This window comes from Sclerotinia sclerotiorum, genomic scaffold (assembly GCF_000146945.2).
Source record: "Sclerotinia sclerotiorum 1980 UF-70 scaffold_6 genomic scaffold, whole genome shotgun sequence".
NCBI lineage: Eukaryota > Fungi > Ascomycota > Leotiomycetes > Helotiales > Sclerotiniaceae > Sclerotinia > Sclerotinia sclerotiorum.
In genome coordinates this window covers 1985726-2010676 of record NW_001820830.1, presented here as the reverse complement: position 1 = coordinate 2010676, position 24951 = coordinate 1985726, and the positions used below count along the sequence as shown (strand labels likewise).

Below are 24951 nucleotides of genomic sequence, written 5' to 3'. Positions count from 1 at the left end.
CAAAATGATGATGCCACTGTGGCTTGACGTCAACTTAATTTCCTGTCTTTCCCATCACAGGCGCCACAATTAGCAGTCTAAACCCTACAACGGGAACTAATCCCCGTAATCAGCGGCATTGCCTTCCCAAAACGGCACTCCTTCATTTCGACGCCATGCCTTGTTTTTCTTTTTATTTCACGTTTGGTATGTGAGATGATATGTGAAGATGAGAATATGATAGATGATATAATACAACCAATCAAATCAAGAAGTGCAGATGAGGTATCATCTACATTGGGCAGGGAGAGAGAAGCAAGGGAGAGGAGAAAATAACAAGGTTGGTCTTGGTATCGGCGAGCGAAAAGTGAATAAAGAAAAAATCATAGTGACGTCACGCAGAGATCATTTTCAAAAAATTAAATTCCCGAACATGGCACAGAGCAGGAGGGCCAGGGCACTTGTGTGTTTGATTGAATACCTAGGTACCGCCGTATAGTTATGGTATGACGCGATAAGGTGAGGATGGGATGTCAGGTTTTTGCTTTGAATGAGGTCGGAGGGAGGAAATATATAGGGCTGTGTGTTTCTCGTTGATTTCGTTTTCTTTTCTTCTCTCCATATCAAATACACAAACATACAATACCATACAATCAATCGATTCTACCACCAAACTCAAACACCAATACATTAATCTCGACTTTTGCTTGAGATTTTAGTCAACAATCTACACATATCCACTCAAAAGTTACTACTCAGTACAAATCATTCAAAATGGGAGCCGTCGTCTCTTGTGTATGTCTACCTTTTCCCTCTAGCTCTATTCGCCTTTCCATCGTGTCGATTTAACCACATCATATCACATTCCTAATAACACAAGCTAACATCCTCAATAGATTACAGGCATGTTCCGCGCCATCGGTGCTGGTCTCATGTAAGTTCACTCCACAGATCTCACCTCCAAACCAACAATTCAACATCTTCCCATTACTTCACCATACCACAATACCTCCCACAAAAATCAACACAATCCTAACCAAGCAACTCAGGGCCGTCGTAAACGGAATTGGAGCAATCCTCACCGGAATCATCAACGCCATCGTCGCCTTCTTCGATGTCCTCATCTCCTGCTTGACATGCGGTAGCTGTGGCGGTAGGCGAAGAGGAAGACGGACGAGGAGTACTGTTTAGAGTGGTCCCTTGCCGTGGCGCAAGGGGCTGACTCTTCCTCACTCTCGTCAACATAAGCACAAGTATAAAATTTAAACTTTATGGGGATGTAGAGGAGTGGAGTGGAGTGTGCATGCGTGCATGCGTGCGAGTTTGCTTTATGATACCTGGAGATGGATGTTGGATGAATGGCGGAGCAGGGAGAGGGAGAGAAGAGAGTTTTGCTTTTGTATTTTTCGATTCGCCTCGATACCCGGTTTCTTTTCTTCTAATAATGAATGGTGAGATGAGGGAGGAGTGGAGATCATGGAAGGATGATCGCTTGCGCTTGCGCTTGCATGTATTATATAAAGATGAGAAAAGAGGAGCAAAGGTTTAATGATTATGATATACTACACACGATAAACTATATCTTACTTTCCGATTGCTTTATGTGAATGTGAATAATTGCAATCCAGAGGTTATGCGTCAACTTAGTTCTTGCAGTATCAGTATCCTCCCAACTTCGCCATCCACACTGCGAGATACTCTACCACGAACAGCCTTTCCTCACACGGCCCCAAAATTCTTAATGCTATATCGAATTCTCCACCCTCACTTGTACCACGGGAAAAACTTACTTCTATCCTGTCACATTCCTTTTACATTATTTCCACCCAGATCAAACCAAGCCTAGCATGAAAAGCAGAACGTTAACATCCACTACCTCCCTTCCGGTGACATATTTTTCCAAATTTACTTGTACAAAATCGAGCCATACAAAGTGAGAAAATCTACATGTGCAATGAAGTTTCCAATTCTTGGGTATATTATAGCATGACTACCTAAAAATATGATATCTTCCTTGAATCTCAAAGTCTACTCATATCCATCCCCGGCCGAGTATTCATCCAGAATCTAGTATTACAGAAGACTTGTTTCATTCCAGCGCTAATCTACATGCAAGATGCTATATCTCTATCCTGGCTATATCGCTCACAGAAACACCGCAAACCCATCCTCTTCCACTTCTCTACCTCGCACCCTCAAACTCTCATTGCTGACATTCGGGGCCGCTCCCTGAATCCCCCTCATCACCAAATCTATATCCATGTCCTCCATACCCATGCCCATCTCCATCCCAGTAGTAGCTGCTCTCCTCCTATTCCCCTCGTTTCTCTCCCCAAAACCAAACATCTTCCCATTACTTTCTTCTCCGGCGGCCCCACTAATACCAATAACACTAGACCTCACTCCTCTATCCCTCCCATTGACACTCTCCCACCTCAGTCTAGCCACCTGTCCCAAACCATCAAAACTTTTCACGATACCCCCTAGCGTTCTCAAAAGTACATCAGTGTCTCTCTCGGTAATTCTCATTTTAGCCTCGAGTTCTCTTTCTCTGGAGCTTCTCGGCCCTACTTCCCTTTCTCGCGCAGTATCCATGTCTATATCTAAACCATCGAGATTATATCCATTAGCCGCTTGATCCAATTGTGGATACATGAGAGGCTCACTACTCGGACGTGCATGGCAGGCCTTTTGCAATTGAGGAGAGAAGCAGGTATGAGTTGAATTAGTTGGGTAGAATGATGCATGTAACTCGAATTTTCTTTATCAAGCGACTGAAGTGGTTTATTTAAAGTAAATTTTGGTCTCGGGAGACGTGATGGCGAGGGAATCGGCGGGACGGGAGAAATAGAACGTGGAAGGGAGATATCAGATTGATGAACATGTTTAATAGAAAGTGGGAGGTCAGCAACAAGCATAATTTTAGAAGTCGTCAGAACCACAGCCTTTTGCGAGAGCCGTTCTGTCGAGTGAGCTAGAGGTTTGATGGATTTGGAACTTAGACCTAAGGGACATGATGGTCCAACTTCGGGTTTGAGAGACTTTTCTGAGATGTATGGGGCAGGTATTTCGTTTGTGGCTATTTTATCCAAGTTTGAAATCCCGAAGCCAAGCGAAGCTAAGTCTCTCTCCTTTCTTGCTCTCACTTTCTCGCGACGGCTCGTTGGTGTTGCTTGATCTGCTTGTTTCTCACTACTACCATTTTGCGAACTGTTGGGGGACAAAATTGTTATAGGGCGTCTAGCTTGATTCGAAGGACTGTTTCCAGGCTCTGCTGAGCCAATCGCAGGAAACTGTACTATCATCTCACTTTGAAGAGATGGTCTTGCTGTAGTCCCTCTGAAGCTATGAAGATCGATTGTCTCAGCTCGTACCAAAAACTGCTGGCATCGACTAGTTTGTATTGATACTATCGGGGCGTAGATTTTAGAGATTGTCTGATGCCAGTTCCGGTGGTTGCAATACTGTGAATAGTGATATCGATTTGACTACTTTGTGGGTCTGATGGGTAGGTTGACATCATGTGGTGGATTCCTGTTTACTACCCTTAAGGGCCCATTAGATCTGTTTCTCCATACAATTAGACGGCTCACGGAGCTGAGCGAATTTGCTCGACAGTCAACTGTCAAGGATACTTTGAGTGGTGAGACAGGTGTGGGAATCGTTTTCGGTGAATGGGGCCGAGGTCGTGTCTCTAAAGCATCATTATAAATACTTCCAGTCGGGGTGTATACCTGACTAGTTCGCTGAATATATCCATTTTGAAGCACGATCTCTTCGGATCCTGGCTTCGTAATCACTTTAGTCAAAGTACCTGGTCCCCAGGTACTTCTTTTAGAGATCGATGTTTTCCCCTCGAGCACAGGAGGATCAAGTGGAGTTGTCATCGACTGCCTGACACCATGAACTGGTTTATAGACGACAGCTGGCATCCTATCAAGTGTCGGAGCACGCTCAAATCCTGACGGAGGCTCGGGAGGAATTTGCATTTTTCCTAGATAATCGTACTCTAGTGGTATTGAAATTGCTATATATTGCACACCCTGACGAGTTTTGGCCGCAATAGCAGTATCAGGGAGTTTCAGGAATTGATTAGGCTTTGGCTCTCTCTTCCATTTCCTGCGAAGGAGGCCAAACTTTTTCCGTAGGGTGGCTTGTGGAGGAGCGACTAGATTATGCGCCGGAGGATCATATGATATGAGAAAGTCAGATAAGTCTTTCATTGTTTCCCTTTCATGCTGTGGTGGTATCGTATCCGAAAATCCATAAATTTGACTGCTCGGTTGGTGAGGTGTCATTTTCACTCTTGATTTGGTACCCGAACTATTAACTCTCCTCAACTCTGGAACAGCATCAATCAAGCCATGGTTATGAGACCTGCTCGTTTGGCGGCGTGACAGTAGTCTAGGATTGATAGATGACGGTGGCCCCATGGACAGAGGCCTTGTGGATTTAATATCTACCAAACGTGGTGGTGGGGTTCTACTGTCAATTGCTGAATTCATTTCGGTGAATCGTCTATAGTGAAGTCATGTTAGACAAAACCTGTCAGTTTCTGTAACCGGGGAAACTTACCTTGAAGTAGAAATACCAAAATCCCATCACACCGACATAGTTTCGCTGAAGCTCTAAATGCACTGAGCCACCTCAAGTGACATCAGGTATAAGCAGTTTTCAAAATGAACGAGGTAAGGTCTCCAAATTGAAAATGAAATCAGATCTTGGTTGGAGGATAAGAAAAGATATCAGCATTGTTGTATCTATATCATTTTAGAGGTAGAGGCTCGGTGGCTCAGATTTATTCTTAGCAACGCAATGCAAGGAGAAAGTATGTCTCTGCTCGTCGAGTGAAGTGGGCGTCGACTAATGCGGCACTAAAACTACATCTTGACAAGTTGTGGATAGATTGTTCTCGACAGAACGTCTAGCTTGGAAAAAAGACGGGATGATGTAATGATAACGGGGCGTTGCATTGCAATATGTTGTAAATAGACACTATTTTCGGTGTGATCCGGAACGTGTAGTCTTAACTTCTCGAGGTCTGTCTAATGAAGTCGCTCCTAGTCATGCATTTATGCTCTTCCCTCCTTTGACGGCTTCTTATACTAAATATATAACAGAAAAAAAAAGACGTAATTTATCACTCAATGGCTTCTCAAATGATCAATCTAAAAATGCCTTCCAAAAGCAGAAGTCCACTAAACTCTTAGTGAAGTTCGTGGAGCCAAAATATAATCAATATCTGATAAGGCAAGGTTTGATCTACAACGCAAGAACGCCAGATAGTGCCCCGAGCGACTTTTGCGTGTCCGTGCGAGCTTACGGTGGGGAGCTCGACCGTCATTGACAAAGTGACCAAATACCTGACATCTGAACTAAAAGCATAGAAAGCGTGGACGTGTGAAATTGTGAGACATGATATCAAGCCGAAAGAGTGCTGCCGGCAGCAAACGGCTTTTACGGAAGACTACTGATGAACCGGCGAATTACTAAATTTTCGTGCAGAGATTTTACCTTGAGAGTCTGATCGTTGGCAGTATTTAGGGCAATTAAATTGATAGAGATCAATTTAAGCTCCGCCATTTTGGCTTTCTAGGATGCGTATTTGAAGTTGCCACAATCACCAAGGAGCAACTATTTTCTACCCTCTAAGATCTATCGGATCTACTAAAAAGATGATTCGCATTTGTCTCACACGTGCGCCGTTCGCCATGCTAATATTCTGTTGCGCCAAATTATGCAGGTTCTTGACCTTTAAAAAAAGATATCAATAAATAAATCCATGTTTTCCTCACTTTCTTTTTGCTGGTTTACGCTGAATAAAGGGGTCCGCTGGCGCCTTCCTACGCGGAGGATGGGGTAGATTAGGCTTTGGTGCACGCGCCGCCGCAGCAGCTTTAGTTGCCTGCTGTGCTTGAAGTGCAGCTTCCAGATCCAGTTTTTGAGCACCTCGCTGAGGTTCGGCTGAGCCCCGGTTGATTATGGCAGAGGCTGATGGTGCATGATCTACTTCCGGGGGTGGAATCTATGAGAGTTAACAAAACATAAACCTATGCGGAAAGAAATTGCGAATGTACCACGCCAGTCTTTCGTTGGCTTACCTTCTGCTTTTTCGGAATATTTTCTTCTCGAGGTTCTCGTTCCCTGGGCCGCTTTCTCTGCTCAGTCGTCTCGACATTTGTCGGTGTCATCCTATCATCGCTATCCGCCGGTGTTGTGCTACTACTACCCGATCCTGATCCGCGTGAACTTTGATTTTGTGGCGCATCTGTCATGTCGATATCGCTGTCGCTTTTCTCAGACGACCGCCTAGAGATATTGCCGTTGACATTAGAGGACAGTTGTGAATAGTCTATCACTGGTGCATCCTTAGACGTCGGCTTTGACAACAATCCCATGATATCGCCACTTGTATATCTGCTACGGCTCCTGGCGTCTTGAATAAGCCTGTTCCAAAATTCACCTTGCTCCAATGCCCTAGAATCTCCAAGAACCCACAAGGACGATTTGGCTCTAGTCAGGCCCACGTTCATACGTCGGATGTCGTTTAGGAAACCAATACCTCCTGCAGCCTTGGCACGAACACAAGAAAATATGATGATCTCTCGCTCTCGACCTTGGAAAGCATCAGTCGTATTAAATTCAATCTCTTCAAAAATTTCGTCTCCGAATTTCGCACCAAAACGTCGTTTAAGCTCGTTCAATTGAGCCTTGTAGGTTGTAATAATACCAATTTTACCTCTAAAATCATAAGATCTGTAATCTGTCTTAAGTCGTTGGTAAAGCTGGATAGCAGCATTCAACTCAGGAACGTTGATGAGCGAATGTCCCTTGGTTTCCTTGCTTTGTACACCCACAACATCAAAAAATCGATAAGGTCCAAGAATGGAGCTTGCGTGCCATGGCTGAACCCGCAACTGTGCCATTCCATCACCATCAATGAGACGACTGTTATAAAACTGTTGACTTGGAAATTGACTGATCTCGGGATGCATGCGGTACTGAGTGTCCAGTAGGTGAACATCTTTAGGATGGTTCCGCTGCATTCGGACGAAAAGACTCTGTTCGTAGCCATAACTCTTTGCTAGTCGCGAGAGAACTGTTGGAGGCAGTTGCTCAGGGTCTCCAACCAAGATACATTTCGTAGCACCATACTTGAGAGGTATAAGAGCGCTGAGTTCAATACATTGAGCAGCCTCGTCAATAATAACCGTCTCGAATTCAACATTGACATTCCTCAGAAAATCGTGTCCAGATCCACTGAGTGTAGCACACAGAACATGGGCGCCATCGATAATCTCCTGCGTAAAATGACGTCTACTGATCTCATTTTGTCGAACCTTGTTGTCGCTTTCCTTATCTTCGTCGATTTTGTTACCAATGTGTGCTTGCTTCCGCTTAAGCTCGTCGAACTCTCTTTGCAGTTTCTGTTCCGAGGTTCTGTCACCTTCTGCACGGCACTTCTCCATTTCAGGCCTTATGACATTGAGTCTCTCTTTTATAAGCCCTGCGTCCCTGTGTAGCTTCTCCCGGTCATTCAATTGACCCTTTTTGGACTCTTGGTCACCTTCGAGCTTGATCCTAACCAATTCATCAAGCGTGACATCCTTCACGGTAGAATTGATGGCATCACTTCGCCCGACACGGATGACGTTAATCTTTTGATGAGAGCCGGTGAGAGGCAAGATTCCCTCCTTCAACCTGAGGACCAATTCATCAACAGCAGCGTTACTGGGAGCGCAGATAAGTAGCTTTTTCTTAGGTGCTTGGGCTTGGGCGCCTGCGCCGCCATTTTGACCTTGTGGCCTGAAGCCAACCTGTTGTGCTTGCTGCTGAAGCACTTGGGAGAGCAAAGCACCGACCATCGCAATAATAGTCTTAGTTTTTCCTGATCCAGGAGGACTGGTACTGTTAGCAGTGTGGTTGGAAACAGAATATAATCCAATACATACCCTTGGATCAAAGTAAAACCGTCATTATCATTTGCGGACAAAATTGCTTTGGCTTGCCCGTTATTGAGCTTATACCTGGTCGAAATCGAAGCAACTTTCTCATCGGAATATTTTTGTAACGGAGAAGGCTTTGCCTCCATAATTTCGGTGCATAAGTCGTAGTATTCGAGACTGCTCAGGGCTGCAAACTCTCGCAGAGTTGTCGTCATATCAGTGATTTTGAGGGTGTGTAATTTGCCGTTGGGCACAAAACAATTCAGAAGTTCAGGGCTAATATCCCTACTAACTCTATATGTGACCTCCACTGCATCCCGCTTACGGGTTGTCTTAAAAACACGTGCGAGGCAATGTGGTGCTTGCTTGTCTTGAAGCGGATTTGAGCTTTTAGAAAGGAGTACAATGTCTTGTTGGTACACCATGAGGTCTCTTTGATTGGAAATCGACATGGTAGTGCTAACTTCCATAAACTTATCAACAGACAGACGATTCAGAACCTTTATTTCTATAGGCTTATAGTTGTTCTCTTCTTTGGCTGTTAGCAATGATCGCCATACTTCCGATATGAGCAAAGGCTTGAAGGTATCCTTATAGAGTCCGAGGTCGAGGAAGCTGTTCGCAATCTTCCTACAAACATTGTTGCTTGGAGGGTCCTCGCCCTCATGGAAAATGTCCCAATTGAGTAACTCGAGATATATGATATCCATGTTTGGCTCCAAACGAGCACGAAGATCCTTCTTTGAGTACACCTTCTTGGTCTTTCGTACTGGACCCGCCGCCGCTTGTAAAAGAGCCTTTTTCCTGCTTTCTTCATACTCTTTGACTGTCTTCGAAGCTTCCCGGCTTTTGCTGAAAAGTAAGTTCGTGTCGGAACCATCGTCATCATCATCATCCGAATCTTCGTCTGATGACCCCACCATTATCTCACTTCGAACAGGCGCATGATCTTTACCTGCTACACCACTCAAGTTCTTTAGACCAGATCCTTCACCCTTTACTAAGGCCGTTGGGGCACGAAGGGCTTTCGCTAGAGCAACAGCTTCTGCGTCCCGCTTCTTCCTGTCCTCTGCATCTTTACGGCGTTTCTCCTTCCAATCTTCGGTAGCTTGGACGTTTTTCAGTTGTGGCTGTGCTCTCATTTGGTCTATGATACTCTTATGATGCTCAGAAAGCGTAAAGGGAGCCTGTGATGCCTTGTTGGATTGAGTGATGACTGGCTCATATGTTTTGCCGTCTCCAGCTTTTGACCAAGTATCGAGCGACGTTTGAGTTTGGCGTCCCTTAATGCTAATTGTCGGCTCATGTTTTGCACCTTCTGCTGACTTAGACCATGAATCAATTCTTGATTGCTGTTTCTTAGCCGTTGTAGGGTGGATTTCTATAACCTCCAAACCTTTATGCTCATCAAGAGCAGCATTTAACTCGGCCTTTTGTTGATTAGTAAGATTGGTCTTTCTGTATTTTGAATCGTTGTCATTTCTGCATGCATCTTGTATATATCCTAGTGCGTACTGATGGACCTCGACATCGAACTCTGCTAATGATCGAAGAAGCTTTCCAAGAAGACTAGTGATCACGCTGACTAGATAGATATCTCTCAGCCTGAGCATCATGGTCAGACCGTTCACATTCAGGCAAACGACTTGCAATACCTTCTTCAGTGCAGACTTTGACGAGCTGTGGGCTGTCGATTCATCATTAGACAAGCCAGGAGACTCGCTTAGAGCAGAGGCGATGATACTATATTGGTTGAACAAAGACTCTGCATATTCCATGCCATCTCGGCAAAAATCCTGCAAGTATTCCTTTGAGCGTTGTACACGACCTCCCCATGATTCTGTGTTGGAGAACGTCATATCAAGAGCACGCCACTGGTTAATCCACCAAGACATTACAGCGCCTCGTTCTGTAGAATCCAAAGAAGGATGATTTCGTAGATATCCTGTGTTTCCACATAGAGCATTGAGCATGTCCCGCCCAACTTTAATTAGATATGGAACAGGGGAGAAGTTTTTTGCCTTTGTGACTCGGACGGTAGCAAATGTCAGGGAATTCAACATCGGTACAAATGCTTGCTCCAACAAGCTCGACATAGCTTCTCGCTTGCTTACTTGGCCTGTTGCAGCTTTAACAACCTCAACAGCAGCTTCGAAAATTTCTTGATCAGCAGAGAGCAGGGCTGCAAACAGTGGACGAGAAGTCTGAGGGTCCCGGTACATCTCGATCAAATGAGATGCATCAAAATCACTAAGGCGCTCAAAAATTCTAGACACGTTCTCGGTTAGTTGATGAAAGTCCTTGTTATACTGTAGATGGGAGGGAGGAAGGGGTGATTTCTTCGTCTGTGGTGTGAGTTCATCCAAGCCGGTGAGGTGAGTTGTTGCCGCAAGAATACTCTTGGCCAAATCTACGTTTCCTGGTCTAAAAATGTCAAGAACAGCTTGCCAAATTGGTTGAGAATGGCTTCTAAGGCCCTGTTGTATCGGGATATTTTGCGCGAGAGCCTGGAACTCTGCACTTAAAGATTTGCAATCAAGCGCCAAAGCATCCCGTACCACTAACATACCAAGCCTCCTCATTTCTTGATGTGTAGCGTCGGCCATATTCAGATCAGCAGATCTCGCAATCGTCTCCTTGTATTGGTCAACAAGCCCCATGATGTTATTGATGAATATAAGAGACGTTGAGGGGTTGATGTTGTATTCCGAGTCGACAAAGGTGTTTAAAGTGGCACGGAGAGTATCGAGTGCTACGCAACAACAAGCAAGCCTGGTGTTCTCTGGCCACGTCGTCTTTTGATACCGTCGTAGAAGAAATTCAAGCAGGAAGCTGCAAGCATCATATTGACGATCAGAAGGAAGTGATTCCACAAGTTCAGGTATCCACGCCAGTGCAAAAGAGATTTCCGGGTCTTCAAAGTTTATTCTGCAAAGCATTCCCTCAAAGCCACCACCCCGAAAAATGTTTTCTGCAATGGTGGCTGGCGAGATTGTATTAAATGCAGCCCAGAAGTTCTTTGGGGACTTCTTGAGTAAGCCTCTAAGCACTTCGATAACTAGCTGACCGATCCTTTCCGATTTACAAGTTAAGTGGTTGAGTGCAAGCATATACACATTTGGTTGAACCTCCATTGCTCGGAGAGAATGTGTTATGAGGTGTTCATCTAGTTTGTCTAAAATCAAAAGGAATCCTTCCCAAAAGCGTATGATATCATCGTAATCGTAATTTCCTTGGGTCACAGAAATAATTGCTTCCGACAGTGTGTCATGTACGACCCATTCGAATGATTCGGGCGTAAGCATAGTAGTAGCTTTCTGCCAGGCGCACCTAGCAAATCGGAGTCGTATGACATTCTTATCGAATAAAAAACGTCCTGTAGCTGGTAATATGTCGCTAATTCTCAAGACTTTCTTTGCTTGTATTTCTTCAAAGACGAAATCGAAGTGCTTCGATAAGTTATCCTCAGATTTATGGTAATCGACGCAACAAAGTGATTCGTAGAGAGACAAAAGAAGGGAGGAGTCGTATCCAGCAAGCAATTTCTGCGTCCTCATTGGAGACTCCACATCGGATATGACTTTCTTGCTTGACCTTAGCCCATTATCTATACGTTGAAAATCGATAGCGTTCAGGCGGTTCGAAAGCTCTGCGACAGTTTCATCATCGAAACTCCTAAGACATGTTAGCATCCGGACGAAGTATATGTTGTGGGGTGTTACTCTGCTAGTTCCTTCAGATATGCCTTGCGACCTATATGCCAATTATGCACACATTTATCACAGCACGTCAAAAGTTTGTTTAAACGTTCAAGGTAGTCTTCTACCATGGGGCCACCTGAATCAGGATCTAATCCTATAATGAGAGAATATTTATATGCAACAGTCTGCCTCCGCTGGGCATCTTGTATAAGTTCCTTCTTGGTTTCTGCACTCATATCCTCCTCGGCGTCGTCTGGGCGGGAATAGTCGACATAATCTTCGTCATTCCGCTTGGGACAGAACCAATGCGCACCGGCAGGGAAGCTCTTCAGTTCTCTAATAAAATTAGTCAGTTGACTCCTACATAACTATATCTCGTGGTACAAACCCATTGAGCCCATGGAGCTCGTCCATGATATCCGCTTCATCCGGCATAGTTGCAGATATTCTATAAGACGCGCATGCGATTCAAAAGGGGATGTTTAAGAGCCAAGGTATATGTGGATAGATGTTTTATAAATGATATTAGGGGCAAATTTTTCAAAAGGTTGGAGGATTCTGAAATTCTTAGCAGCTGGAGTAAGAAGCGGTCCAGTGGTTCAGTTGACTTTGAAATCGTTAAAGAAAGTGAATGTAAAGGGCAAAATCTAGCATCAGGAATTGGGACTAAGACTTTTGGAAGTGATATGTGATAGGACCTTGTAATCAGATTTTGAGAACATACACAATTGGAAATGATTTTATGTATTGCATGTAAGAAAAGCAAGAAAAAGTCGAGGTAAGGGCAGATAGAGCACATTAATGGGACGCGCATCGCGTAGGACAAGGATAGGCTAAAACCATTTCACGTGGTTACTTAAATTGATTTTCTGACAGCCTCGCCATTCTACATGCAAGGCTACCTTTTTATCACCGTGGGCAAGTTCTCCAGATTTTCCAAAGAATGTTTACTCCTTTATGAACTGTATGCACATCTTGTTAACATCCCAGCATTTAAAAGTATTATTATTATTATTATGACTCCAAAGATGTTCATTTTTTATATTCAAATTCCAAGCGAAGTTATATAGTGAGTGTAACTATTCTAATAGTACGATATTTATAGTTTTCACAAGACAATTCATGCGATAATTGTCAAGATATATCAATGAAAAGTAGATTATACTTCGCTCTCTATATTGAAGCTCTGTGCACTTATTTGATTTGCAATGGTTATATACAAATGGACCACACTGATCCTATCACCACTGCTGAACATACACCATCAGAAGTGAAGATCTAGAACCATCTTCCAAAACAACACGCCCTCGCCAGCAAAAACGAAGAAGCAGGAACAAAATAAGATAATATAGCCTAATGCCTTTTCATGTCATTCATAACGCCCATAACACCAATGCAAAAGAAAACCAAATGTAGAACACAAAAGTCGTAGATCGCTCCTGCAGATCATTATGCTTAATATCTCCTGTATCAACAAAAGAAAAGAAAAGTGTATGGTACAGTTCTTCGCAGCCTCCCAGATTAGAAATGAATGAAAATGATGTTAGGGTATCATTGTGAAATGTCTTCGTTCCTCCTACTTCTTAGCGGTTGCAAATGATTGACTTGATTCTAATCGGGTTAAAAGGGCTGCGGAGGTAAAGTCCCTACTAGCCTCGAAACTTGGTCTAACTCGATCACACGACGTTCGTAATCTATCGAAGGAGGGTCGCGGTCTATCTACGGAAACTCGAGGACCAAGTTGATCCATCGAAGGTCTATGTCGTGTAAAGTCGGTTCCATCGCTACCGTTTTGACTTCGAGGATTATGCGTCGTGTTCGTTGGAGCAACTGAAGGGGGGTAAATGGGTCGTTGGTCTTCATCAATGCTCGGATAGTGGATGTGCTTACTCGGCTTCGTAATTTCAGAGGAAGTTGCCGATGAACCATCCCTGGACATTGCATCTATGTGCTCATCGGGTTTATCAAGATAATCAAATTTCCCTTGACGGACTTGCTCGCGAATGATGTCGACATCGTATGGGAAGTAAACTTTTTGCACAGCCTTGACGGCGAAGCGCGGTAAAAGGGCGATAACGACAGAAAGGCATGTAACTGCCCAGAAGGTGGCTTGGGAGAAGATTTGGGCGGCGGCTTTATAAAAATAGTCTGACGAGGTAAAAGATGAATAGACTCCAGTCCAAAACCATACCAAGAGAATACTTATAGTGACAAGAAGGACCATGAGCCAATCCCATCGGTAGGTATTGATCAGAATGTATACGTTGATAGCGACGACGGCGGCAGGTGCAACGTAAACTCCGAATCGCTCTCGGTCATCAATGTTTTGGCCACTTGAAGTGACAAAGGTGCCATCCTCGAATAAGCAATATGCCATGAAGAAAATTATGACTGATTGGTACAAACCATCAGCCATGTAAAGCCTAATTCAATTAGTCCTGCATACCTTGGGATTAAGATTTCATTATACTCACCAGAACTTCCTCTGAGTCCACTCCTTTCGCTCAATTCCACGTCTGTAGAGCTGGGGAACCGCTAGAGAAACCTTGTCCGAAACATCTTGATCCAAAACACCCATGAAGATGACAGGAACAGATGTAAAAGCCAAGTTGAACAAAAGAATGTAAGTGTAATCGTAGAGGTAGGTCATGTCGAAGTTGGCGAAAATCTGGTACCAGAAAATGGTGAAAGTCCACACAACGTTCTTGTAAAAGAAATTGGCAATTGTTTCACCCAGTCTGCGATAAGACCATCTTCCGTGGACCAGCACAAGTCGTTGTAAGAATCGGAATTGCCCAATAGCATAATCCGAAGACATTACAGCTTGTCTTCCCTCTTCACCAGCAATACCAACTCCAACATCAGCCTCTTGAATCATGGCAACGTCGTTTGCGCCATCACCAATAGACAAAGTCATAACATCCAAACCACCTTTCACCATCGCCACAACGGCAGCCTTTTGAGCAGGACTGACTCGACAACAGAGAACCGATTTGCATTCTTTACACAAGAGTAGAAACTTTTGTCGCAATGTGTCGTCCAAGACAAGCTTGAGAGAATCCCCGTCAATGACAATGGCGTGTGTTGGTGCCGGTGGCTCGTGGTTCTTCTTGGCGGCTTTGAGCTCCGCATCAGAGCCAGTCAGTTTGAAAATTGCCAAGTGCTTGTTCAGCTCAGCTTCCGCAGTAGATAGCTGTTCGTCCTCGATCTTCAAGACAATGAGCTCCATGTCGTTATTGAGTAAGTTGCAAGAAAATCCGATATTGATGGCAGTCTCGACCTTGTCACCGGTGAGAACCCAGAGCTTGATACCAGCTTCGGCTAAAAGTGCTATGGTATCAGGTACCCCCTCTTGCAAGCGATCCTCGATAGCTGTGCCTCCAAGCAGTGTGAGATCGCGTTCAATCATGTCAGACACCGCTTCCAACTTATCTTCACGGTCTTGAATGGCTGCAGCCGCAATCTCGTGCTTCTGGTTCCAGTCCTGATACTCTTGCTCACTAAGCTCTCTTTGCGCGATGCAAAGAGTGCGTAGACCTTCTCTTGCAAACAGCTCCAAATGTTCCGCTGTAGTGCGACGTAACTCTGGTTGCTCCCCTCGCTTTAAGCGAGAATATATTATGCTGTCGGCGCCTTTACAGAAGAGTATGATTCTGTTGTCGGGCATACGGATAATGGCACTCATTCTCTTTCTGGTTGAATTGAATTCGAGTTGGTTTAGAACTCTATACTCTATATCTTGGCCTTGGATATTTAAAAGGATGCCGTTTGGGGAATTGCCAAGAACGGTGAAGCCGACATCACGGGCAGTAGCAACCAATGCCGCTTCATCGGGTGACTGAGCTCTGAATTCGATCCTAGGCGGGTCTCCTGGAGTAGTTTCTGAAATGACCGAGTGGCAAAGAGCGAGTGCTAACATGAATTGATAATTGGCGTCTTGTTGCTCTTTCCCGCTTTCACCGGCAAGATCGTTGACGAAGTCAGGAGCAATGAAAGTCAGGTCATCGTCGTGGAGATAAGGATTGTCATGAAGTTTTCTGACGTCCACCAGCATTTTAGCTCGTGCTGCTGCAATCTGCTGTTTAGCTCTTGCTCCCTCTTTTTCCACATCAATACCTTGACGTTTCTGCATGCCGGCCTGTGCTTCAGTGTATGCTTCTCCGTAGGGGACCCCGTTGATGCTGGCCTTTTTAAACTCCATGACGTTTTGGGTTAATGTTCCTGTTTTGTCAGAAAATATGTACTCGATTTGTCCCAAATCATCAGAGATATTCCACGATTTAGGCGTGCAAGGATAATCAAGTTTCTCGTAGTACATTTCGCTGTCGCTGTAGATGAAGAACGCCTGGCAAGTCTTGATGATTTCAATTGTGATGTACAATGAAATTGGTACCAAATTCTGGAAGAGAATGAGAGCAGCCCAAAAGGTGATGAAACCATCAAGGGCTGGGGATCCACCGATAGAACCGAATTCAAACAAATCAATGGTATTATTTCCCTGTCCCCAGATAATACCTTCAACGAGACCAGACGCGAAACAGATGGTGAACAGAAGAACGAAGTTGTAAACGACATTCCAGTTGAGTTCTCGGGCAATGCGTGAGCGTTTACTGGGAGTGATTCCAGAGTTCAACATGATCTTGGTATCAAAACCCGTAAATACGACAACTCCAAGAATCCAATCTGTGTTCCTAAGATTACATCCACGGAGGAGCAAGTTGTTGATTGAAATTGGCTCAACCATCTCTTCGCCCGGTCCATCCTTTCCGCTATGTTGTGTCCAGCGAGCTACAGCACTGTATTGATAAAGATTTGGGTGCGGCGCTTCACTTTCTATGGTAAACTCGGTTCGTTCACAGTCGCGAGCGTGTTTGATGCTTCGGCCACTGCGAAGAGCGTGTCGCACCTTCAAGTTCGTCTCTCCATCCAGATTTTTCGTCTCAACGTAGCAAGCTCCGTCAGGATCCGAGGTGGATAAAATCACGATATCCGCGGGAATCTGATCATCGTTGTAGATACGGACGAAGTCTCCAACTTGCACATTCTTCCAATAATCCTGATGAAACCTAGGCTTCCCAGTTACTGCATTGTTGCGATTGATCAAACTTCCAAAGCTCTTCTCCGCCGGTGGACTTGCGCTAGCATCGTATGAAAAGGCCGTACCTGGGCGATCTGGGACATCAAGGCCGCCGTCTCGGGGTAGAGGTGAAGGCACTGGTGTCATTTGAATATCGTCTCGCGCAGCCCTTGACTCGAAGGACGGTCTAGGTTCCTCCACATCCATAGCACGTTGTGCATACGTCTCCCCGGGTAACTTTTTGTCCTTTTTCACTTTCTTAACGGTCTTTACCAGCCAACGCGAAGTAGCCTTTTTGATTCTCCTCCATAGTGAAATGTCGTCATCACTAACGTTTACGTTATTCCACTCAACGAGGCGATGAACAGGCGAATTGTTGAGTTCATTGTCAAGAATGGTTCTTCGATAATCTTCGATTCCATCTTTGATAGCTGTAATCGTGACAATAACAATCAAGGGAACAGCATTGAGACCTGGATTAGATGCACCAAAGATACTAAAGATCTACACGAATCAGCCTCACATACGCGGCCTACAAGATCTGGACTTACGGTGAGAATGATCAAAAACAAGAAATACACGTTCGCGATGTTGTGGAATTGAAACCATATATTCTTCGGTATGAAACTCAAGGGGGTGTACTTTGCAGTTCTGATTTTGTTCCGTTTGTAATGCACCAAGGGGTGACCGGACTCGTCAATCGCGTCCCGTGGTAATGGGAGATTAAAGAAAACCTTTCTAGGTCCTTGACCATCGTTATCGTCCTCTTCCGCCTGTTCCTCTGCAGCCTCGTTCGTTCGTTCTTCTTCTATCCTGCCGAGATCCGTTCCCATTGAACTTGCGCCGACAGAGTCCCTCTTCTCACTGCTTTGCGATTTACGCGGGTGTAGTCGGTCCATTATCGATGTCCTCTTTTTATCACCCTTTGCCGGCGCTACTCTTTGTGTAGCCCATCTCATTCGCCTCGTCCCTGGCTCAGGTGCATCCTCCTCTGGTTCTGCGTACATGTCGACGCCCGGCATGATTGCGATCGTTTGTGATTGGGGCGGAAGCCCGGTGTGAGGCAAGAGCCCGCAGGCAAGGTGAATATGCCCGCCAGTGTTCAAAGGAAATCAGATGCTAGGGTGTATTCCCTGAGAAGACAAGACGATTAAAACGATTGAGACTCGACTAGAACTTTCGAAAGATGCGAAATTAATCGACGAGCAATGGTAAGAAGTATCGTTGTAATAAAAGGTCCACACAGGTAGAAGGTCTGGTACTTTTAGAATGGTCGCTTATGACAACTAAATTTGGTACCGGAAGAGTCGGCCAGGAGGTCGCGAAGAAGCGGTAGTTTGTGAATATCTGACCCCCCTTGCAAGGTTAGATAGAATGAACAATTGAAAAGATTGTACGTGACCAAATTCCTCATAGGAATACAATCAAATTGAGGGTTATCGTGATGTTTCGAAGATACTATGGGGAAATTGTCGATGTTGAGGAGGGGAAGAGAAAGGAAGGGACGGAGTTTATGTTTATGGTTTGAGTAGAGTAGAGGAGGGTAGAGTTGAGTTGAGTCTGAGCAAGTGAATGAGGAAGTTCCGGGGGTAAGAGGGGAGTTCGTAAATGCTTATTGAGCAACAGGTAAAAAAAGATTAGCAGCAAAGAAAACGCCACTTGAAACCCGTTCGAATTCGGAGAACGGATATAATGGATAATGGGTAATGGGTAATGGTAATAGATAATAGATATTAGATGTAAATGCAGACTGAGGTATGAAGCAGTCAGTCAGTGCCTAGGTAGTGAGTACATGGACTAGAATTTTTTCATACATTATATCACGTCTCTGAGATGTCTTCCAACAGTTGAGAGTTCGCAGGGGATTTACGGTGGGTTGAATAGAAGAGAATAGTAGATTGGAATTGAGGGATGATTTGAAATGCCTTGGCTTGAAAAATACCTCGGAAGGGAAAAGTTGAAAATATGAAAGGAAGGAAGAAAGAAAGAAAGAAAGAAAGGATTATCGTAGAATAAATGATTGACCCGTCCTTTGGGATTAAAGAGAGCAAGGGAGTAAGTGACTCGAATGTTGTAGATACAACAATATCTCTCTCTCGAGGCACTTGTTATTATTCGTACACGAAATCCAAGGTAGGTGAATAATAATAATAATAATACCTACACCTGGAGGTAAACTGCTTACGTCCGGAGTAAAGTAGGGGACTGGGTAAATTGGACCAGTCACTCACTCATGCCTGTGCCGCCAAACAATTTTTGAAGAGGGCTGAATTGAATTTCCGAATATCCTAAGGAGGGTTAGGAGGGAGGATTAGGTGGGTGGTTAGGATTTACATTTACGCCAATCATTTTCAGAAACCGAGTTCAGGGGTTAACCTTCGACATCAACAAACTATACTTCTCGAAAGGAGTGAGGCGTGAGATCTTACTTTCTCACAGAAAACTTACTGGACTGACTGGACTGACTGTACTGACTGTATCTGTGCTTGTACTGACGGGGCTTTGTCATAATCGGTTGGAACTTTCTGGAGGATCACTACATACAAGGCCACATATTTATCTAGATATTTTGAATGAATGCTACATGATTAAATTCCGGATTGACTCGAGGATCGCATAGGTGGGTGGTAGGTAGTATTTATTTTCATGGGTACCTACTAGGCAGGTACTTGCCAATTCATCCGATTTGTGACCTATGGAAAAAGGAAATGATATTTGCATAGAATCAACAGACAACCAGCCAGACAAAACAGACACAACAGATAAATACCAAGAAGACCAAGAGGTAGAAATGTTAGTAATGTGACATGTGTAACTGTAAGCATAAGGCATAAAGTTCACCCACCTGGTCAGGAAACATTTCAGAAAATGGTTGGGGCTGGAGTCGAGTTAGAAACTCGGTCAAAACAAAGAAAGGATTTTGGGAAATGGAGATTTCGGAGAGAAGCCTCTCTCGGTGAATGTAAGTCTTAATATTCTGACCCTGAGCGTGAAAATGAACTAGAGTTGGAAGTTTCAGCAGCATTTCACACCCGCTTTACCTGTATCATCACCGTACTTTATTTGCATCAAGGGGAAAGAGTATAAATTATTTTGATAAAGTTATGTATGTATGTTACGTATGTTATGTATAACTTTTTCTAATTTACCTACATCGTCAATCTGCAATTTCACTGATCTGTTTTAAAATGCTGGGCTGGGCTGGATATTTGGACTTCATCGTAAACTCCATAGATCTAACCGAGTTGGATAAAAGCCTTACTGTGTGCGTTGATCACCTCATCTCATTCATCCCTTTTTAACCTATCCGAAACCAGCTTTCACTAAGGAATCCGGAGTTTAAAAGAAGTAAGCTGTTCTGTATACTATAAATTGTGAAGAGACCAGCTAAACACTCGGTACATGATATCAAAACAGCAAGGACCAGATCCAATCTTGATAGAGGGGTATCATCAACAACGTCAGTCATGGTAGCACCATATAAACTTCTCATCTTGTATCTCTAATCTACCTTTGAGGCAAAGTTAATTACACACTGCTTCCCCAACTTAGATAGCATGCATAATATTTCAAGGTTATTCTTAAAGTCCAACACGAGGCTTAGACGCTTAGAAGAATGGCCAGCATCCGCACCGGGCTATCGAAGTGTTTGGACGTTTGACATCTGCAACAAATTGCGAACTAGATGGATGTGCAGGGACTCGCTAGATTGGGTGGTGAAGCAGGGGACAAATTCGATGGATGGTGGAGTGGAAGGTAATATGAGAATTTGATGGTGGACTCAGGACTGGTACTGCAGAATGATATGCTCCGAAGTCGATAATCCTTTTATCCTTTTCTCCCGTACACGAAGATCGATATTCTAATCTTCTTCGCCCAGGAACTTGCAAAAATACAGGTGACTAATAAGTCGTGAAATAGTTTCATCTAGATTGAATTGGCTGTTGATCGTAATGCCGCGGCACCCATGAGCGCTTACATAATACCGAAAATAGAAACAAAGTTGAATGCGAAAATTGGCATCCCGTGATGTTCGTGTCTGCAAGCATCATCTATCACGCGACAGACGCGACTTTCGAATTTCGATATCTACGGGACGAGACTGATGTGAGCTTTTGAGAAGAAGATTCTATGCATTAAATACAAACACGTCTTGCTACATCTGCTACATTCTTTTGAACTTCCAGACATGTCATCATCAAAGGGTAATGCAAACATCCGCCAATTTTTCAAGCCGATAATACAGCAGGCTTCACCTATGACATCTGCCCCTCCTACCAAAGCCCCACGCAATAATAGCCAGATAGCATCTGAATCTCCACTTTCAACTAGCCCACAATCATCGGGCCTAGACTTAAGTACTGCTACGGAACCTATGTCTTCTCAACAAGCTTCCTCTTCTTTGTCAGAGCCACCGACAAGCATTCCGCAATCTTCCTCAAACATTTCAAATGGCGTTGTCCCAGGTTCAGACGATGAAGATGAGGATGGCTTTTCTGACAGTTCATTGGAAGATCTTGACGTTATATTCAACACAAATCGCACAGCTTCAGCTACTACCTCTTCCTCAGCGCCAGCTCCGGCGACTCCCAGGGCGTCAAGATCTAGAAAACCTCTTATCTCGACTGCTAAGCTTTCTCCATTGACCCTTAGAACCACACACTATAAATTTGACTTGAAACATCTCATGGGGAGTGCAGCTGCAGATGCAGCGCTCGAAGCAAAAGAAAGAAGGTTAGAGGAAATAGCTCAGGAAGACACCGAAATGGGAGATGACGAGCCCACCGCGTTCCAGGATGATATACATGGCAGTATTCTACGAAAGCTGAATGAAGAGAAACAAGACGGTGGGGGAAAGGAAGTTCAAAAGGTTTTGAATGTTGTTAAGAGAACAGAAGAAATGAAGGTTGGCAATCGATGGTACTTTTTTGAAACCAAAGAAATTCCTGCGCTCAAGAGACAGCCATTTCCAACTCCTTCACTGCCACAGAATTGGAAGAATGATCTTTCTGAACCTCAGACTAGACATCAAACATTTGTGTCAGGATTTGCGGAGAATATGGTTACATATGGAAAGAAGTTGCCCGATGAGATCATCCAATGGATTCTCGATGACTTCTGTATGGAAGAGCAAAATGACCTTCAAAATTCTTACTTCTCCCTTCTGAGAATATCAGGAAGACAAGTTCATGGTCTTGTCACTCCAGAGGTCATTAGGAGGATGTTTAGGTCTGTTGGTGCCACAACTACAGCGATCACCCCATCTGAAAAAATAAAACCACGCCCAGAGATCGCTAATGCATATTCACATCAACCATGGCCGAAAGTTCGAGCTTTGATTGGTCTCATAAATCTAATAGCCAGGCCCCTCCAAGAATCATCCAGACTAGAAGTTATATGTATACTTTTAAGGCTATGTATCGATCCAATCTTACTAGAAAGATTAGACCTCTTATCATTAGTACAGAAAGCACTCCATAACCTTTGCCTTTACATGGATCCAGACTCTTGGGAACAATCCGTGAGCCACCTCTTCCATTTCACCCCAGTTTAAACCGTAAACTAACCTCTCAACAGTCCCAAACAATCTGCGCCACCCTCTTCAGCACCGTCGAACTTTCCTCCCTCCGCCTCCGCATAATCAACTCCATTCCCCCCACCCGCTCCTCCCGCCTCCACGAACTCCGCCGCCGTCTAGCCCTAACATTCTACTTCTCCTCCCTCTCAAAATCCCTTCACGCACCCCAAAAAATAATTTCCATCCCCGCTGTAACTCTCCGTCTCAGAGAACCACCATTCCACATAGATCCAAACACTGATTATCACGAATTTGGTGCCCTAATTCTCCTGCTAGACGTCGCAATCGATGATGGACGATCCGAAGATCTAGATCTTGCAGATGAAGATATAGAGAAACAGTTTAATAAAGATGTAGATGAGTTAACTAATAGACTTACTACTTTTGATATTAAGGCCTCGGGTGCACAGCATTCTTCAAGGATGGAGGCAAAGGAAAATCTAAGTTTGGTGGAGAGGAGAATCGAACATACAGTTCGAACTAGATCGAAGCCGAAGAATATGTTTTATGAAGAGACGAAAAAATTCTATGAGAGACGGCAGGAGGCTCTAGGGGGGATGCAAAGGAGCATGTCCAGCTTCGTGAAGAAAGCGAATTAAATAGGTACCGGCCCCAAATATAGCCAAGTCACGGCTGAACGAAGCCCTTGGCCATTTGTATATTCTCAAGATCAAACATATTGTACGCAATCTTCATAATGATATTGATGTTAATGTATCATACACGCTCTACCGACAAAACCTGCAATATTGTATAATTTGAATGTGCAAAGCTCCTTTCATACCCCCTTTCCACTCTTCAGACTCTCAAAACACAACGCTCTTCATCCATTAACCACCTAATCATAGAATTTCCGGTTGACATTGGGTCCAAATAATGTGGTTCGAACAGAGGGTAATGCGTTGTCTTGGAGTAACTTCAGACGCTCCTCAAAAGTATTGTTGATATCGATCTTGCCTCCACCGCCAATAATGGACAAACCACCAGCACTGTTTAGAAGTTAGCTTACGCACCCCATCATACCATAAGAATGAACCTACGATTCCTCCGGCAAAGGATTCTTCTCATCTATACTCGCCACAATATCCTTCTTCGTCTTCTCCTTATACTCTTTCTGCGCATCCTCAATCGCCTTCTTAATAACATCATAATCCTGTTTTCTCCCTCTAACCTGCAACTTCCCCTCATTCAACGCATACATTCCCTCCAACAATAAGTTCTTCAAAATCTCCGTATATTTGCCTTTATCTTGCGTAGCCTCCTTCAATCTACCCTGCGCCTTTTCGAAAATACCATCGAGGAGCTCTTGACGTGCAGAAAGAACCTTGAGACGAGTCTTATTTGTGACGGTCGACTGAGTGATTTGCTGGGACATACGTGCGGTTTTGAATTTCTTCTCGTATTGGGTATCGATAGCGGAAGTTTCTTGACGGACTAACTTGGATTTTTCAATAGCAAATTCCTGTTTGGGGATGTTAGTAGGAGTGGAAAATGGTTGGTCTTTGTTGGTGGAGACGTATCATTTGCTTTGAGTTCGATTTCACGGCCTTTTTCCATGGCTTCTTGTTTGATGAATGCAGTCATCTTCTTCAGCTCCTGTTTTTACATTGTGTTAATGGCGAAATTTGGGCATGAAACCCTTGGGAAGGTGGAAGCTGTACCTGCGACACCTAGATTTACAACATTAGCATAGCACCTTGAGACTGATGTATTTGTTGGAAATAAGTTTACTTACCTGGTCGTCCGACAAAGCGTGTGACATGATGGGCGATTGGTATGTGTAGAGCTAGGGGAAAGATCGTGTGAATTCAAAAGATGTTGAAGAAGTTCGTTAGCTTCGTTGGAGCTTCAAGAGCAACAGCAAGGTTGGGGATTGACAACCTGGGATAGCTCCAAGGTACAGAAGCGATAAGGGAAGCGACGTCCGATTGATGGTCATGTGATTATGTGGCGTCTACGCATTTCGATGTTTTGGACTGTGAGGAATGCTTTTTGACTCGTTGGAAATACGTCTTCGCTTTCATCTGAAACTGTCTGTTTGCACTGTCATACTGCAATATTATATTTGGTATCAATCATTGATTGGGATTCTTGGAGCAATTCACACACGACTCAGGATATCGACTCGCGATTGTGTACCTCTACCGAGACATCGCATATGACTTTATGTTGACCGCGAATTGGAACCATCACCTTACACAACAAGTGCCTTTCAAAACAAACTATTACACCATATAATTTCTTTTTCAGACAGAAAGCTCTGCCGTACTTTACCAAATGAAGTCTTGCAATACATCGTGATGGGACAGCTCGGCGACCTATCGCCTGGGGGAAGTGTGGCTGTAAGTCAAGATCTCCCGTCCTCGAAATAGCTCTATGATTCGTCGTACAGATCTCTAACTACCAGTTCTATATATTGGCAGGTTGGAATATTAGTAGGGCTCATATCCACGAGCGTTCAAAGTCTCGGCTTGACTCTTCAACGCAAATCACATATTTTAGAGGACGAGAAAGGGGCACATCATGTTCGAAGACCACCGTATAGAAGGAGGAGATGGCAGTTGGGCATGGGCATGTTTATTATATCGAACCTTGTGGGTAGTACGATCCAAAAAACCAACTTTTACCCTTCTTCTTGGTATTGGGTCACCTCTTCAAATCTTTCGGGTT

General features: G+C 44.1%; 9 protein-coding genes across 9 annotated transcripts; 4 read left to right on the top strand and 5 right to left on the bottom strand.

The window, feature by feature from the left end:
- Positions 1 to 753: 753 nt before the first annotated feature.
- On the top strand, positions 754 to 1170 carry SS1G_05597 (hypothetical protein; the record flags this gene model as incomplete). Its single annotated transcript, XM_001594117.1, has 3 exons — positions 754 to 774; positions 876 to 913; positions 1029 to 1170. The coding sequence occupies 3 exons, from the start codon at positions 754 to 756 to the stop codon at positions 1168 to 1170; spliced, it is 201 nt and encodes a 66-aa protein (XP_001594167.1).
- A 954-nt stretch (positions 1171 to 2124) lies between these two features.
- SS1G_05596 (predicted protein) lies at positions 2125 to 2574 on the bottom strand (the record flags this gene model as incomplete). Its single annotated transcript, XM_001594116.1, has 1 exon — positions 2125 to 2574. One exon carries the CDS (start codon positions 2572 to 2574, stop codon positions 2125 to 2127), a length of 450 nt encoding a protein of 149 aa, XP_001594166.1.
- A 924-nt stretch (positions 2575 to 3498) lies between these two features.
- On the bottom strand, positions 3499 to 4277 carry SS1G_05595 (predicted protein; the record flags this gene model as incomplete). The annotated part of the gene is made up of 2 exons (XM_001594115.1): positions 3499 to 3513; positions 3573 to 4277. 2 exons carry the CDS (start codon positions 4275 to 4277, stop codon positions 3499 to 3501), a joined length of 720 nt encoding a protein of 239 aa, XP_001594165.1.
- Positions 4278 to 4794: 517 nt separating this feature from the next.
- Positions 4795 to 5326, top strand: SS1G_05594 (predicted protein; the record flags this gene model as incomplete). The annotated part of the gene is made up of 2 exons (XM_001594114.1): positions 4795 to 4807; positions 5100 to 5326. The coding sequence occupies 2 exons, from the start codon at positions 4795 to 4797 to the stop codon at positions 5324 to 5326; spliced, it is 240 nt and encodes a 79-aa protein (XP_001594164.1).
- Positions 5327 to 5770: 444 nt separating this feature from the next.
- SS1G_05593 (hypothetical protein) lies at positions 5771 to 12061 on the bottom strand (the record flags this gene model as incomplete). Its single annotated transcript, XM_001594113.1, has 5 exons — positions 5771 to 6004; positions 6081 to 7881; positions 7932 to 11600; positions 11648 to 11962; positions 12015 to 12061. 5 exons carry the CDS (start codon positions 12059 to 12061, stop codon positions 5771 to 5773), a joined length of 6066 nt encoding a protein of 2021 aa, XP_001594163.1.
- Positions 12062 to 13202: 1141 nt separating this feature from the next.
- Positions 13203 to 13850, bottom strand: SS1G_05592 (hypothetical protein; the record flags this gene model as incomplete). The annotated part of the gene is made up of 2 exons (XM_001594112.1): positions 13203 to 13456; positions 13517 to 13850. 2 exons carry the CDS (start codon positions 13848 to 13850, stop codon positions 13203 to 13205), a joined length of 588 nt encoding a protein of 195 aa, XP_001594162.1.
- A 5721-nt stretch (positions 13851 to 19571) lies between these two features.
- SS1G_05591 (predicted protein) lies at positions 19572 to 20634 on the top strand (the record flags this gene model as incomplete). Its single annotated transcript, XM_001594111.1, has 3 exons — positions 19572 to 19665; positions 20256 to 20358; positions 20625 to 20634. The coding sequence occupies 3 exons, from the start codon at positions 19572 to 19574 to the stop codon at positions 20632 to 20634; spliced, it is 207 nt and encodes a 68-aa protein (XP_001594161.1).
- Positions 20635 to 20892: 258 nt separating this feature from the next.
- SS1G_05590 (hypothetical protein) lies at positions 20893 to 22880 on the top strand (the record flags this gene model as incomplete). Its single annotated transcript, XM_001594110.1, has 2 exons — positions 20893 to 22224; positions 22281 to 22880. The coding sequence occupies 2 exons, from the start codon at positions 20893 to 20895 to the stop codon at positions 22878 to 22880; spliced, it is 1932 nt and encodes a 643-aa protein (XP_001594160.1).
- Positions 22881 to 23119: 239 nt separating this feature from the next.
- On the bottom strand, positions 23120 to 24043 carry SS1G_05589 (vacuolar ATP synthase subunit E; the record flags this gene model as incomplete). The annotated part of the gene is made up of 5 exons (XM_001594109.1): positions 23120 to 23270; positions 23322 to 23745; positions 23802 to 23877; positions 23943 to 23951; positions 24017 to 24043. 5 exons carry the CDS (start codon positions 24041 to 24043, stop codon positions 23120 to 23122), a joined length of 687 nt encoding a protein of 228 aa, XP_001594159.1.
- Positions 24044 to 24951: the final 908 nt, after the last annotated feature.